At 45.5% G+C, this 15,960-nt stretch overlaps 1 protein-coding gene across 3 annotated transcripts in view; it reads right to left on the bottom strand.

The window, feature by feature from the left end:
- Nucleotides 1-15,797, bottom strand: part of ANKS3 (ankyrin repeat and sterile alpha motif domain containing 3) — a 33,583-nt gene extending 17,786 nt beyond the window's left edge. The window contains exons 1-6 of one of the 3 annotated variants that reach the window (XM_081089629.1): nt 15,539-15,797; nt 14,738-14,822; nt 12,719-12,927; nt 10,573-10,771; nt 10,265-10,386; nt 8,132-8,213 (exon numbers count right to left, since the gene is read on the bottom strand). In XM_081089629.1, the coding sequence (XP_080945755.1) occupies nt 8,132-8,213; nt 10,265-10,386; nt 10,573-10,771; nt 12,719-12,888 (573 nt within the window). In that variant the 5' untranslated portion in view covers nt 12,889-12,927; nt 14,738-14,822; nt 15,539-15,797. Of the gene's footprint in view, nt 1-3,812; nt 3,909-8,131; nt 8,214-10,264; nt 10,387-10,572; nt 10,772-12,718; nt 12,928-14,737; nt 14,823-15,538 lie in introns of those variants that run through there. The other 2 variants (XM_081089630.1, XM_081089631.1) reach the window with 2 other exon arrangements.
- Between the last annotated feature and the right edge of the window lie 163 nt (nt 15,798-15,960).

The following is a 15,960-nucleotide window of genomic DNA, read 5'->3' as shown; positions in this document are numbered from 1 at the left end:
AAAAATAATTGGTATAACCAAATTTTTAAAAGAACCAGGAGACAAAACTGTATACACATTCCAATCGCAGCAAAAAAATAAGTATACAGAAAGCACTACTGGAAGGAAATATACCCAAACTGTTAATATTATTTTTAAGCAGTGAGATAATGGGGACTTCTCACATCTTTCTTTTATACTTTCTAAACTTATTTCTATGAGCATTTTTACTTTTGAAACTAGAAAAGCCCAATAAACCTTCCATTTTCAAAGCTTCAACTGTGCGGTCTCGTATCTGCAGATGAGACAACCAGGTATTGGAGCTCAGTGCTCTGGAGGGCATATCAGCAAGAGAAAGGTAAAACATTACAAGTGCACATACCCTTCCCTGGCTGGTGGCTCAGTTGGCTGGGCATCATCCCATGCACCAAAAGGTTGCCAGTACGATTCCCGGTCAGGGCACATGCCCAGGTTGCGGGTTCCATCCCTGGTCAGGGCGTGTAAGGGAGGCAACCGATCAATGTTTCTTTATCACATCGATGTTTCTCTCTCCCTCCTCTCTTTCTAAAAATCAATAAACATCCTCAAGTGATGTCTGAAAAAAGACAATTTCTAGAGGGGAAGGGAGAACTGGGTGAAGGGGGTCAAAAGGCACAAACTTTCAATTATAAAATAAAAAAAATACTAGGCATGTAATGTACAACGTGGTGACTATAGTGAACACTACTGTATGATGCACAGGGAAGTTGTTAAGAGAGTAAATCCTAAGAGCTCTCATCACAAGTTAAAACACAGAGCCCTGGCCTGTGTGCTCAGCCTGCACACCAAACGGTCTCGGGTTTAGTTCTCCGTCAAGAGCTCGTACCTGGGTTTCAGGTTCACTCCCCAACCTATCTGGGCGTGTGCAGGAGGCAACCAGTTGATGTGTCTCTCTCACATCAATGTTTCTTTCTCTTTCTCTCTTTCTCCTCCATCCCCTCCTGCTCCTCCCTCCCTTCCTCTCTTGCTGAAAAGCAATGGAAAAAAATATCCTCAGGTGAGGATTAACACCCCCCACAAAATATACAGGGCAGGGCAAAAGTGGGTTGACAGTTGTGAGTACATGAAACAGAGTTTATTCTTGTATCATTATTCATTAATTATTTTATTATTTTCCATATGAACAACTGTAAACTTACTTTTGTCCTACCCCAGTGATGGTGAACCTTTTGAGCTCAGCGTGTCAGCATTTTGAAAAACCCTAACTTAACTCTGGTGCCATGTCACATATAGAAATTTTTTGATATTTGCAACCATAGTAAAACAAAGACTTGTATTTTTGATATTTATTTTATATATTTAAATGCCACTTAACAAAGAAAAATCAACCAAAAAAATGAGTTCGCGTGTCAGAGGTGACATAGGTTTGCCATCAGTGTCCTACCCATTATGTTAGCAACTTATTTTCATAATCTATATGAGATGATAGATGTTAACTGAACTTATTGTGGTAATCACTTCACATATACATAAGTCAAATCAACTTATACAGTGATATGTATCAATTATCTCAAAAAAACTGGTGGGGGGAAAAATATGATTTCCACTGAGCCAAACCGGTTAGGGATGATTTCTAGTTTCAGTTTGATAAAAGAAGCCCAAAGGTTTCAACCAGAACCAACAATACTATCTTCACGGTAGGGTTTTACCTAGTACCTGTTATTAAGCCTGGAAGACTTCAACCTCAGGCTACACCAAAGCAATACTATTCCTTAACAAGAAATGAGGAAGAAAGGAGACCCAAGAACAAGAAGGCCCCTGAGGTGAGGAAAGAGAGTACTAGAATTTCTATCTGTTTACCCTTTAAATGTTTTCTCAACTTTCGTCCTATTTTATAATATACATAAATTATAGGAAAATTACATGATCAACATTCATTGTAACTGACAGGAAAGCGGGATCAAAGTTTAGAGGCCACGGACCAGTCGTAACGTGGGTGCACTCATCAGCTGGAGGGCCACTGGATCAACTCTCAGCTCCCTGAGAGGCCCAAACACACCCCATCATCCTGCCCAGACTGAGCTGCTGGAGTCGGCCCCCACTGGGAAGGGACAAGGGGTGCAAGGGAAGCAGCCACAGTCCTTTCCTCCCCTGGCGAGGAGTCTGAGGTGCCTGGCCTCATCCACTTCTCCATCTCCGAGAAAGAAGCCTGGCTCTGGTGGGACCTGGTGGGCCCACCCGTCTGGCTAGCCATGACCCAGCAGGAGATCTGCAAGGAACACGGAGTGGTCAAACAGGGCTAGCCAGGCAGCCTCCCCAGCAGTGGAGCAAACTGGTCCAACAGTCACAGGCTCTGAGCCGTGCCCACCGGCCACCACAGCCAGAGGCAATTGCTTGAAATTGGCCAACAACTTTGCTGATTAGTGAGCTCAAGGAAGAACTCCATTGATTTTCTGAGTTTGATAATATATGCAATTATGAAAGAAAAAATTCTTGTTTTTAGGAAACACATATGAAAGTAGTTAGGGGCATTATGTTAGCAACTTATTTTCAAATAATTTTTAAAAGATTATACGCATGTAGTCTGACTGGTATGGCTCAGTGGTTGAGTGTTAACCTATGAATCAAGAGGCCATGGTTCAATTCCCAGTCAGGGCACATGCCCGGGCTGGGGGCTCAATCCCCAGTGTGGGGCATGCAGGAGGCAGCTGATAAATGATTCTCTTTCATCATTGATGTTTCTGTCTCTCTCTCCTTCTCCCTTCCTCTCTGAAATCCATGAAAAGATATTTTAAAAAATATTATATGTATATATATTGAGAGATATGAAATGTTAACACCGGGGAATCTAGCAAAGGTACATAAATTCTGAGTACTATTTTGTGATGTTTAAGTCTGAAATTAATTCAAAGTTTAAAATTTTTTAAATTTTCCAAAAGAAATCCAATACAATTTGTTTTCCCTGAGTACGAGTTGCCCATACACAGTCTCAGACCCAGCTGGGGAGTAAATAATCTGCACGATAGATAAATGATATAAGGTCTCTGATTTACCAATACGTTTTCTGTTTAAAAACTACATGAGTAACTGTCTCTTACAATTTTCAGTTCTACATTATTTAAAATCAGAGTCTAAACTAACTCAGAAGCAGAGGTTATGCTTCTTACAGTTCTTGGCTCATCTATTTTTCTTTGTGCCCATCTATTCTTGATCCTAGGCTATGTCTTAAGGATCCTAGTCTGTGTGATGAGGCTTATCTTCAAAGAATAATTATTTGTAGAAAAGGAAGCCCAAATGGCTAACATATGAAAAGATGCCCCACCTCACCAGAAATCTGGAACATAAAAATCAACAGGAGACAGTTCGTCTGATACCACGTAGCAGGTGTCACTGAGGGTGTGAGAGGCAAGAGCTATAAAATACTATGGAAAAGTGTAAACTAGAACAACTATGGGAGAAAGCAAGTTAACACTCTCTAGTGCAGATGCACCCACCGTACACACCAAAGTTCTACGTTGAAGATTACATCCTGATCTCCTAGAGAAATCTATTCACACATGCTTGAGAAGACAGGTAAGAAATGTAAACTGCAGCACTGTTAGGAATAGCTAAGTGAACACCACTTAAATGTCCACTAAAAAAGGAAATGATAAACATATTTATACAGTCAATAAGTACAGAGCTGTTAAAATGAGTGAATGATGTCTAATTTACCGACACTGTTGAATGACACATACAATCTGGTATGTTATTTATATGAATCTTTAAAATATATAAAAACAAGTCCGTGCATTGCTTAAGGACACACAGTATGTGATGAAAGGATCAAAATCAGAGACAGGAAAGGTACAGACCAGCATCTGGATAGTGGTGATCTCTGGATCATGTGGGTTAGTTGCATTATCTTCTGTGCTTTTTTACATGTTTAAAGTACTTCACAATTTAAGATTCATAATTCTTGCTGCTGTGGAAAGAGTGTCAGTTGGTACAACGTGCTCTTCGGATGGCAATTTGGCAACATCCATGTTAATTTAAGACTGTACTTACTCTTCAATCTTGCACTTTTAGTACTGAACTGTACAGGGGTGGTTGCACACATGTGCAGAGATATATGTGCACAGATATTCTCAAAGCAATGTGCATAATAGCAAATGGTTGGCAACAATCCAATTCTATCTAGACCACTTTAAAGAAATTGATTCATCCCTACAAGGGAGTACGATGCCACACACACAAAAAAAAGCTTTATATGCTGATACAAAACAATATCCAGGATAGACAATTAAGTTAAAAAAAAAAAAGGCAAGTTGGGGAGTAGCCACAGGGAGAGTGACCAAGAAACTGAGGCAAAGGCCAGAGGCAGGCTCACTGTGTATCTTCTGTCTCATCTGCATTTTTACCATGTAAATGTACTGTCCCCAAATCGGAAAGAGTGTCAGCCTGCAGACCAAAGGGTCCTGGGTTCGATTCTGGTCAAGGGCACATATCTCAGTTGCAGGCTTCTCCCTGGCCTGGGCACTGGTCGGGGCACATGCAGGAGGCAACCAATTGATGTGTTTCTCTCACATCAATATTTCTGTCTCTCCCACTCTCTCTAAAAATCAATTGTTAAATATCCTCTGGTGAGGATTAAAAATAAGTAAGTAAATAAAAAGATGTTAACATTTTATTATTCTAAAATTCCCACCAATAAGTAAGAAAACCCCCCCACAAACTATACAATAGAAAATTGGGCCCAAAATATAAAGAGACAATTCATCAAAGAATTACAAATGGCCAATATACTTTAAAATGTTCAACCTCATTAGCAAGTACAAACCAAAACTAGATGCCACTCTTCTCCCACCAGATTGGAAAAAAATTTAAGGTGGGTAACCTCCCATCTTAAGGGCTGGTGAGAAAATGAGCACCTTTGTATATTATTGGTGGAAAGGACTATAGAAACAACTTTTCAGTGGGAATTTAGTGCTTTATATATAAACTAAATATTTCTCCTACTGGATTTTTAAAACAACTTTATTAAAATACAATTCACATACTATGCAATTCACCCACTTACAGTGTACAATTCAATGGTGTGCCACCATCGCCATAATTTCAGGACTTCTTCATCACCCTAAATAGAAATCTTGCATCCCTTAACCACCACCCTCTCCCCAATCTTCCCAGCCCCTCTAGCCCTAGGCAACCACCACTGTCTCTATAGCTTTGCTTATCCTGGATATCTATCTATATATATAAAAAGCCAGAGACCAGGATGCTAGAACGACCGGTTGCTACGACGCCCGACGCCCACTGTGAACAGCGAACCAGCCTGATCAGGGGGTGGGGCCGGCCGCCCCTGACCACCTAATAGGGTGCTGGGCTGGCCGGCCAACCTCCTGCAGCCCCTCCTCCACCCAGCCCCACCCCAGATCGGCCCCCCACTCCGATCAGGGGCAGGGCAGGCAGGCCAACCACTCATGGCCCCTCCCCCAGGCTGCTGGCCCCCGATTGGCCCCCCAGCCAGCCCACCGCCCACAGCCGGCCCCACCCCTGATTGGCCCCCCACACACACACCAATCAGGGGTGGGGCCTGCCAGCCAACCTCCCAAGGCCCCTCCCGTGGCTGCTGATCCCCGATTGGCCCCCACCCCATTTGGGGGTGGAGCCAACCGGCCAATCGCCCACAGTCCCTCCCCCCAGCTGGCCTTGCCCTCATCAGGCGCCCATTGGGGTGGGCCAGCCAGCCAACCTCCTGTCATCTCCTCCTCCTGATAGGCCCGGCCCCAATCTGTCCCTATAGGGGCCAGGCCAGCCAGACCCCACCTGTGCATGAATTCGTGCACTGGGCTTCTAGTTTCATATAAAAGGAATCATAGAATATGTGGTTGTGCCTGGCTTTCACTGAGCATTATTTTCAAGGTTCATCTTTTTATGCCTGATTAATATTGTATGGATATAACACATTTTATTTCTCCATTTGTCAGCTAATGGACATTTAGGTTGTTTCCACCCTTTGGTTATTATAAATAACACTGCTATGGACATTTGTGTTTTAAGTTTTTGTATGGACATATTTTCAACTCTCTTGTCTACATACCTAGGAATGCAACTGCTGGATCACACAGTAACTACTATGTTTGACTGTTTGAGGAATAGCCAGACTGTTTTCCAAAGAGGCTGCATCATTTATATTCCCATAAGCAATGTATGAGGGTTTCAATTTCTCCACATCCTCACTAACTCTTGTTAAAGTCCATCTCTTTTTTATTATAGGCATCCTAGGAGTTTTGATTTACATTTCCCTGATGACTAATGATGTCAAGTATTTTTTTCATGTGCCTATTGGCCATCTGTGTATTCTTTGTGTGTGTGTGTGTGTGTGTGTGTGTGTGTGTGTGTGTGTGAAATGTCTACTTGGATCTTTACACATCTTTCAATTATCTTTTTATTAGGACCTATTAAATTTAAAAAGTGAGCACCAGCAATCCCTCTTGTAGAAATACAGTATACATAAATAACTACACGCAGGCTAAAGCTATTTATAATAATAAAAGCATAATATGCTAATTAGACCGGATGTCCTTCCGGATGACCTTCCAGACGAAGCCGGAGCTGCGAGGGAAGCCCGGGTCCCAGGTGCCAAAGGGAAATCGGTGCCGGCAGCTGGGGGAAGGAAGGCCTACTCTTGCACGAATTTCATGCATCGGGCCTCTAGTATATACATAAAAATATTCCCTGGAGCACTGTTTACAATTGCAAGATGGTGGAAACCTAAGAACTAATTAAATTAATTACGGCACAGATTATACATGTAATACCATACAGGATAAGATGTCTATGGCAGCCCTGATCGGTTTGGCTCAGTGGATAGAGCATCAGCCTGTGGACTGAAGGGTCCCAGGTTCGATTCCAGTCAAGGGCATGTACCTTGGTTGTGGGCACATCCCCAGTAGGAGGTGTGCAGGAGGCAGCTGATCGATGTTTCTCTCTCATCAATGTTTCTGACTCTCTATCCCTCTCCCTTCTTCTCTGTAAACAATCAATAAAATATATTTAAAAAAAAAAAAAGATGTCTATGGCATATTAAGTGATCTTTTGTTTTTCTCTTTTAAGTCATCTTTTTAAAAGCTACAGACCAAATACACAGAAGGATCCCACTTTGTCCAAAATAAAAAGCACCTTTTTTGCAGGTGTCTTCAGACATGCCTTTCTAAGCACAAGAACGGTCCTGGGGTGTTCCTTTATCAAACCAACTGGGCATCGTGGAGAGGAGCAGGGAGTGGTTGAAAAGGGAAGAAGATCCTTGCCTTCTTACTCTATATACTTTTCTTTAAGTATTGGGATTTAAAAAAATGTATTTTCCATACTTTTCAAATAATAGTATTTTTTAAATTCTTACAGGAAGAGGTGTCTATTTTTACTCATCACTGTACCCTTAATGCCTAAGTGCCACAACACTTGACATCAATAGATTCTCAATGAAAATGTACTGAATAATAAAGAGCAATTCTTTATGTAGCAGAAAATTCTGTAATAGTTTACTAGAGGCCTGGTGAACAAATTCATGAACGGGTGGGGTCCCTCAGCCTAGCCCAGTGGTGGGCAAACTTTTTGACTCGAGGGCCACAATGGATTCTTAAACTGGACCGGAGGGCCGGAACAAAAGCATGGATGGAGTGTTTGTGTGAACTAATATAAATTCAAAGTAAACATCATTACATAAAAGGGTACGGTCTTTTTTTTTTTTAGTTTTATTCATTTCAAACGGGCCGGATCCAGCCCGTGGGCCGTAGTTTGCCCATGGCTGGCCTAGCCAGTGATCGAGGACTATCGGGGGGGCCGGCCAGCCAGGGGAAAGGATCCCAGGAGGTTGGCCTACTGTCCCCCCTCCTCCCGATTGGGAGGTTGGGGAGGTTGGCCAGCCAGCCCCCCAATTGGGGCTGATGCAGGTGCTGGCCGGCTGGAGGAGGGGCTGTGGGAGGTTGACTGTGGGAGCGCACTGACCACCAGGGGGCAGGTCCTGTGTTGAGCATCTGCCTCCTGGTGGTCAGTGCGCATCACAGCGACTGGTTGACTGGTCGTTTGGTCATAAAGGTTGCTTAGGCTTTTATATATATATATAAATACTTCAGTGATGATTCGTCACTTGCTGTAAGTAAATTATAAGCTAACAAAGAGGGTCACTTACATGATTCAGAAAATACTGCACAATTATTTCATGTCCAGCAGCAGCTGCTTCCATCAAAGGGGTGAATCCATATATTGGCTCCCTGCAAGATAGAGGCCACAGTCCAATGATTAGCAGAGAGTTCTTTCCTTATGAGGACAAAACCATGCTGATGTCCCTGGGTGGTGTTCCTAAGTGGTTAGAGCATCAGCCCTACACCAAGGGGTTAAGGGCACATACCTGGGTTGCAGGTTCAATCCTTGGCCCCCAATCGGGGCACATACAGGAGGCAACCAATCGATGTGTCTCTCTCACATTGATGTTTCTCTCCCTCCCTCTCTCTCCCTCCCCCACCCTCCCTTGCTTCCACTCTCTCTAAAAATCAACAGAAAAAATAACCTGTTGAGGATTAAAAAAACAAACCAAGCTCATGCAAAGTCACCCATCCCTAACTGCAGCGGTCTCCCTCGAAAAGAATTACCGGACAAAGATGAAAAAAGTTCTTATCAACACACCAGCTTCATAAACTCTTCTGGTTTCCATCCCACTCTAGTATTTTGTCCTAAAGACATTCTGTCTCCCTGCTTCACTCCTTCTAAGCTGTCTGCGCCTGCTAGCTCTTAAGTCTCCACTCGAATCACCTGCAAAAGGCAGCTATTGCCCTTCACTGCTCACAGAAAGCTAACGTCTCCCGTCCACCTATTCAGACCCTCTTTTCAGTTCAGCTTCCTCCAGGACCCCTCCCAAAGCCCCGAGACTAATAATCTACCTGCTCTTACTATGCCTGGTACCCAATGCTTATTTTCTGTGCTTGGTTATGGTTAACTCAGCACTGTCTTCAGGGTGCCCCTTAATCCTCACTTCTTTCATGCTGGTCTAGAAGACAGAAACCAAGCTAAATACTGGATTTCAGCCATTCTAAAACACATTTTAACATCTCTGCTGTCAGAATGTGTCTCAAAATCCATAGGTGAGTTGCAGTTTAATTAGTATTTTTTTCTTTCTTGGTGGCATGTAAAACTATGGTGTGTCTTATAATAGATGACATCAACTGAGGGCTGTGGAAGTGCCAGTTGGATGCTGTGTTGAAAGGGGATGTAGAGGGCGGGGGGGGGGGGGGGGGGGGCGGGTGATAACGGAGAAGGTAAAGGGGGATAAATGGTGATGGAAGGAGACTTGACTTGGGGTGGTGAACACACAATACAACATAGATATGATGTATTGTAGTGCTGTATACTCGGAACCTGTATAATTTTATTAATCAATATCACCCCAATAAATTCAATAAAAATAAAGAAAGAAAAGAAAGGGGATTATCATCATGACAGGCTTCAGACCAGTGGTTCTCAACCTTGGCTGCACATTAGAATCACCTGAGAATCTTTTTAAAATCCTGATTTCTGGGCCTCATCCTCCGGAAATTCTGTTTCTTTGTTATGGGGTGGGGCCACAACATTAGTAACAAAGAAACAGAATTTCCAGAGGATGAGGCCCAGGAATCAGGATTTTAAAAAGATTCCCAGGTGATTCTAATGTGCAGCCAAGGTTGAGAACTACTGCTTTAGACAATATCCCTTCCAGCTTATGAAATTCATGACTGTTTTCAAAGCATCACCTCACCTGAGAAGGCCAAAAGGAAAAAGGAGAAAGGAATTAGCATTGCCATCCACTATGTTAGGCCCTTGACATATATAAAATAATATGTAATTCTTCGAACAACTCTATGACATAGGTATTGCTATTCTCAGTTTTTAGATAAAGAAAATGAGGCTCAGAGAGTTTTGTTTGTTTGTTTTGTTTGTTTATAGCAAAGGTGGAAATTTATTGAAGAACAAGTACAGACTCCCATGTGGGGAAAGGAAAAGAATCTCACAGCACAGACTCCCACATGGGGGGTGGAGGGGGGGGCAGTACTGAGGCTCAGAGAGCTTAGAGTGCTGCACCCAATGTTCCCTGACAGATGTGTAAAAAGGCCAGAATTATCCCTAGGCTCCTGCACCTGAATGGGACTGTCTCTTCTGCCACTTTGTCTGAACCCCTCTTATGGAGGAGGGGCTGCCCTGATTCTGGCCTGTAGCTGCCTGTATAGCTGCCCTCCTTAGAGTAAGATGTGACTACACCCACTCCTATGGCCACTTAAGACCTGGTAATCACCTCACGTTGGCATTTGCTCCACTGTCCAAAAGGAACTTGACCATCTGCTGATGTCCTGCGCTGGTGCAGTGGAAGAGGGCAGTCCAGCCTTGAATGTCCTTCATTTCTAGCTCAGCGCCTTGCTTCAAGAGAACACAGAATGCTTGTTACGGCCTCGTCTCCTCTACGTGGGGCGGGTGCCCTCCAGGTCATCATGCTGAAAGAATCAAAGTGATTACACGCACACTATGGCCTACAGTGGTTCACATCTCTGCCAGAGCAGCCAGGAGCCCCTCAGGTTTCTGGGCCTGAGTCCCCTCGTAGCTCACCTGGAGGAGAAAGTAGGCGATGCTCTCGTTGCCACAGCTGGAAGCAAGCATCAGTGGAGTCTGCCCTTCCGGGGTCGGCACATTCACACTCACCCCCGCCTCGAGCAGCAGGTGCACGATGGTATCGTGTCCAATGTAGGAGGCATACATCAGCGGGGTCCAGCCACCACCATTCTTCTTATTCAAATCTAACTCTCTCCTAAACAAACGCAAGATATGCTAGCCATGCCCAGCCATCTCACAGGTGGGGTGTACCAGAGCTGGAGTCAAGGCCAGGAATGAAGCTGAACGTCCTATAGTGCACAGGACGGCCCCCACCACAAAGAAGACCTGGTCCAGATTGTCAGTAGGGCCAAGATCGAGAAATCCTGACCTGGAGCCTTGACTACCTTCCACCAACAGACCACAGTCTGGTAGACAGTGCTGGGGGGAGAGGAAGGGACTTAGACAATTGAGTTCCACTGCAACTGATTTCCCCTTTGTCACCTTGCCCTACAGAAACATTCTTAGAAAATCCGTGACCAAATAATCCTATCTTTCTCACTGATTTCCATTAAATTTCTAGAAAAGCATTTCTCATAGGAAAAAAAAAAAATGTGGGCTTCCCAAGGTATGGAAATAACATCCACTTCCAAAACGTCTTGTGTAGTTTATGCCCCACAGCCTTTCCTCTTCCATAGTCCTTGCCTCCAGTGGAGCTATTCAATCTTCCAATCAATCCACACAGCTTGTGCCTTTCATAGGTGTGCACATAACACACCATACCATTCACTAGCATCTTCAACTGACTCTGGAATGGCCATACAGCCATTCTCAAAGGTCCTGATTCCAGGAATGCAGCAACAGCCACTGGCTGGGAGAGCCACATGAAGACCAATGCATCCTCACCACGTGACATTCATTGATGGAGCACTCAATTCCATACGGAGGAGGAAGGACCTGACCCTTGGCAGAACATATCTGAGGCTCTCACATCTCCCATCAGCCCAATCCCCCATTCGAATGGATCCTCAGTCTATCTCACCGTGAGCAAACCTTAGGATTGGCTAGCATCACAATCCCCATCAGAACACAAACATTCCCCTCTTCTCTTCTGTGGAGCCGTTCTGGACTGTGCATTTTACCAGAATACCAAAGTTAAAAGCCCCAAAACACCATAGCAGCAGAGTTATAAATGGGTTCTTGGTGACCCTTTCAGGGAGATGTGTTGCCCGAGTACCCAGCTACACGATCCCAAGGCCGCCTGGTGCCTTGAGAAATCCTGACGTAGAGCCTTGACTACCTTCCATCGACTGACCACAGTCTGGTAGCCAGTGCTGGGGGGAGAGGAGTACAATGGGATGTCCCTCACCACAGTGCACTTGCACTTGACTGGCCAGGTTTTTTAAGTGATGGCTACGACTTGGGCACTGGAAATCTGGGGCTTCGACAAGATTTGACTTTGATGCCCCAGGAACGGGAAAAGGCACATGTAGGTATGGACATAGATCGTTTCTCGGTGTTATCGATGACAAATGGAAATATAAGCACAAAGTGTGGTGGATATAAAGGGTGTGAAGGCGAGGAAACAGATTATTTTCCAAAAATTACAGTACATATCACACTGTACTACAAACCAGACATAGCCAAGGTCCACCGCTGTTATATGGGGACTTATTATAACATTAGTAAAAAGGGTATGTGGGCAGTTAGTTTGGGTGGCAGTCCTCCAGAGGGGCAGATGAACCTTGCTGCCTCCTCCTCCTCCTCTTTGGCAGATGCTGGAGGGAACAGGGCACCAGGGATTAAAATGATCCCCTTGGGAAAAGAAGGCCATAGGGCATTGCTTTCTATTTTTATTTGAGCATTTCTGCAGTTAGTAGAAACCATAAAATTACTTTGATTAAAGTAAGCTGGAAATGTTTCTAACTATACCTGTGAAAAAAAGTTTAGCTTTTTCTTCCTAGGAATAAAAACTGCCTTCCTTATTAGAGTCCAGCACGAACCATTATTCACAACTGCCTGAGAGAAGCAGGGTTAATCTAGGCCATATGTACTAAATGTCTATGAATCCTGGTTAGCTTACTCATATCTCTATGTGGTAGTTGAGGCCACTGAGATGGGCCTCAAAATCTAAAGAGGAGGAATATTTCCCAAGATGTCTTACCGCTGCACACATTCCTTCACCACTTCATACTGGCCGATGGAAGCAGCTGTATGGAGATCCAAGGGGATGGCCAGCTGCTCCCAGCTGACCTGGGCACCTGGCCCATGCCACATCGACAAGCTGCGGGTCAGGAGTTCTGGCTCACTGGCTTCGTCACTGAGCTCCGACATCGCTGTGGAGGGAGGTCCAGGGGTTATGTCCTTTCTTTCCTGGTGGTTCCAGGGAATGAAAACAAGATGGTCACACTCATACCTGCAGTAGGTGGTTATGTCACAACCTGGGACTGATTTAGACAACTTTCTTCCATTAAATATTGTATGACTTTGTCCAGCCAGCGTGGCTCAGTAGTTAAGCCTCAACCCATAAACTGGGAGGTCACTGGTTCGATTCCCTGTCAGGGCACATGCCCAGGGTGCAAGCCCGATCCCGAGGAGGGGGCGTGCAGGAGGCAGCAGATTGATGTTTCTCTCTCATCCATGCTTCTCTCTCTCTCCCTCTCTCTGAAATCAATAAAAACATCTTTTTTTTTAAAGTGTATGATTTTGTGAGCTTGTCACCAGACAGAAAAAGAAGAGCACAGATGGTGAGTCATACACTGCAGGGTATATTTTCCTTCATTATCCTCAGGCCCCACATTCTAGAAAGGGTATTTTCCAGGAATTCTAGAAGCCTGAAAACCTCCTGGATGGTAAATAAAGAAATGCTAATTGGGTCAGTGGACCAAATCAGCTCTTGGGTGTGGGGGAAAGAACCCTGCACTTAGAACAAGATTTAGCTCTGCTGCCCTGGCCAGGTGGCTCAGTTGTTTGGAGCAGCATCCCTTATACTAAAAGGTTGCAGGTTTGATTCCAGTCAGGGCACATACCTAGGTTGCGGGTTCGATCCCTGGTGAGGGCACAAACAGGAGGCAACCAACGGATGGTTCTCGCTCACATCGATGTTTTTCTCTCTGTGTCTCTCTTCCTCTCCCTAAAACAAACAAACAAACAAAAACAATAGGAACATATCCTCTGGTGAGGATTAAAAAAAGTTAGCTCTACTACTTGGCATCTCCCATGCCCAGTTCTTCACTGTCTAATGGATACATAATAACTCAAAGGGCTGCTATTAAAGACACATGAAAGACGGAGTAAGCAAACAGGCACAGTCATCAGATGGAATGCTACGCAGCATTAAACAGAAAGAACAACACTGGATACACACAACAGACCACACAACCCGGGAACCAACCTCAAGCATATTGGGCTAAAAGCCAGACTCAAAGGCTACCTACTGTATGATTCCATTTATATGACTTCCTAGAAGAAATAAAACTAAATATAGCTGGAGAACAGACTAGTAGGACCAAGGGTTGGGGGTGTGAGGCGCACAAAGATATAGCAAGAGGGAATTTGAGGGTGATGGACCTGTTCTGCGTCTTAATTGGTGGATGTGTAACTCTATGTATTTATCAAAACTCATAGACCTGGACACCAAGTGAATGAATTTTACTGTATGTAAATCGTTTTAAACAAATAAAATTCGGAAAAATTGAGAGCCCCTACCACAGGAACTAGGATCTGATTGGTGTTCAGCAAATGTCAAGTAACTACGAATCTTCCTCTTCATCCCTTGAAAGTGGGAGAGAGAGGACAATACCAGGAAGACTCTGTGATTACGAGAGCCTTTTCTTCGGGGTATCCTACCCAAATCAAGGCCAAGTCATTAGCTTCTTAGTAAAACCCTCAGGTCCAGGAGTGACATTTGTCTCCTATTCTTCTCTGGGTGAAACAGAGAAAACAAAGAAGGGCAAAGTCCAATTCAGAAGGCCTAACGGTACCACCGATGCCACTCGGACCTCACTCTCTACTAAAGAATGCTTCCAAGCCCCAGGAGACAGCCAAGATGGCCAAGACAACAAACAAGCTGCCAGTTTGGGAGACAAAAGATTTGTAGGCCTTTTGCAAGAGTATGTGTATATGTGATGGGGCCCACAGGCAACAAAATGCAGAGCAAAACCCTGCCTCCTGGAACCCCCACCTTGCACAGCTGGCAGGGCTGAGTCCAAGCAGCTCTCACTTTGCAGGTGTGAACCTTCAACCGGAGCAGTCCTGACCCACAGAGCCTGGATTAAAAGTCAAAAAAGCTGAGTGTCAGGGCAGAGCTCCTTTCAAACACCCCTCAAGCCCTCTGTGGGTGTGTCTCTCCTACCCCAAATGCCTCCTCTTGGGTGGGGCCCATGTTCACTCTCCTCTGATTGGATGCTCACATGCCCGACGGAGTGCCGAGGGCTAATCAGAACCAGGCCCCTACTCAAGAAGCTTACGGAGAACTTGGATGCGAAGGGACCATAAAGGTAATATTACTTCCTTTTCACCCTGTCACTGCCAAACGCAGCATGATTATATTTAATACTTTTAGAAAAGGTCTTTTGCATATCGCTTCCAGAACTTATCTCCAGGAAGTAGTGCTAGGGATGCGAACTTTTTTCACTCTACCTTTTGGTTCTGTGCATTTTGTAAAACAGTAAGTACCATTATTTTAAAAATAAGCAAAATGTTAACTTAAAAAAAAAAGGTGCCGGTGGTCGACCGTCACGCCCACAGGGAAGAGATCCATATGAGCCCCAGGGCACGCCCTGCGGTGCTAGCTCGCTGGCCCCCGGCGGGGCCGGGGCATCCCAATCTCCTTCTCCGGCTCTAGGGAGGGTCCCTAGGGAAGAGCCGGAGCACCAACAGCACAGACGTCCCTGCCGTCTCGTCCCAGGAACCCTACACGGAACGGGGCTTCAGCTCCCCGCCCCACAGCTGCAGAGGCGAAAGCTCCGAGTCAGAAACTCACTGAGCGAGCAAGCCGCAGGCTGGGACGCCCCGCGGCGGGCGGCGCAGGTGGGCAGCAGGTGCGGCACCAGGCGGGGCCGGGCCGCGGTGGACCCTACCTGCGCGGACCTCAGGTCCTGGGTCGCCTTCGGCTACCTGCCGCCGCCGACTGCACGCCCGCTGGCTGCTGCGCTCCTCCGGCTGGACCTACGCTGCGCCGCGCGCGCCCGGGAGCCCTCCACGCCGGCTGCCTCAGCGGCTGGACCCACGGCCCTGCTCCCGCCCCGGAAGTGGTTGCGGAGGCGCGGAGCACGCCGGGACGTTCGCGGAATCGCGGAGCAGCTCTGGGCGCGGTGGAATTCGCCGGTTCCACACCCGGACCTTCCCGTCAGCTCGCCCGGCTCTCTGTAGGACGCCCGCTGCAACCAATGAGCTGGGAGAGGG

Source organism: Myotis nattereri, assembly GCF_964212035.1.
Source record: "Myotis nattereri genome assembly, chromosome: 4".
In the NCBI taxonomy this organism is placed as follows: domain Eukaryota; kingdom Metazoa; phylum Chordata; class Mammalia; order Chiroptera; family Vespertilionidae; genus Myotis; species Myotis nattereri.
Note: the sequence above shows the minus strand (reverse complement) of the source record. Positions and strands in the feature narration are given on the sequence as shown.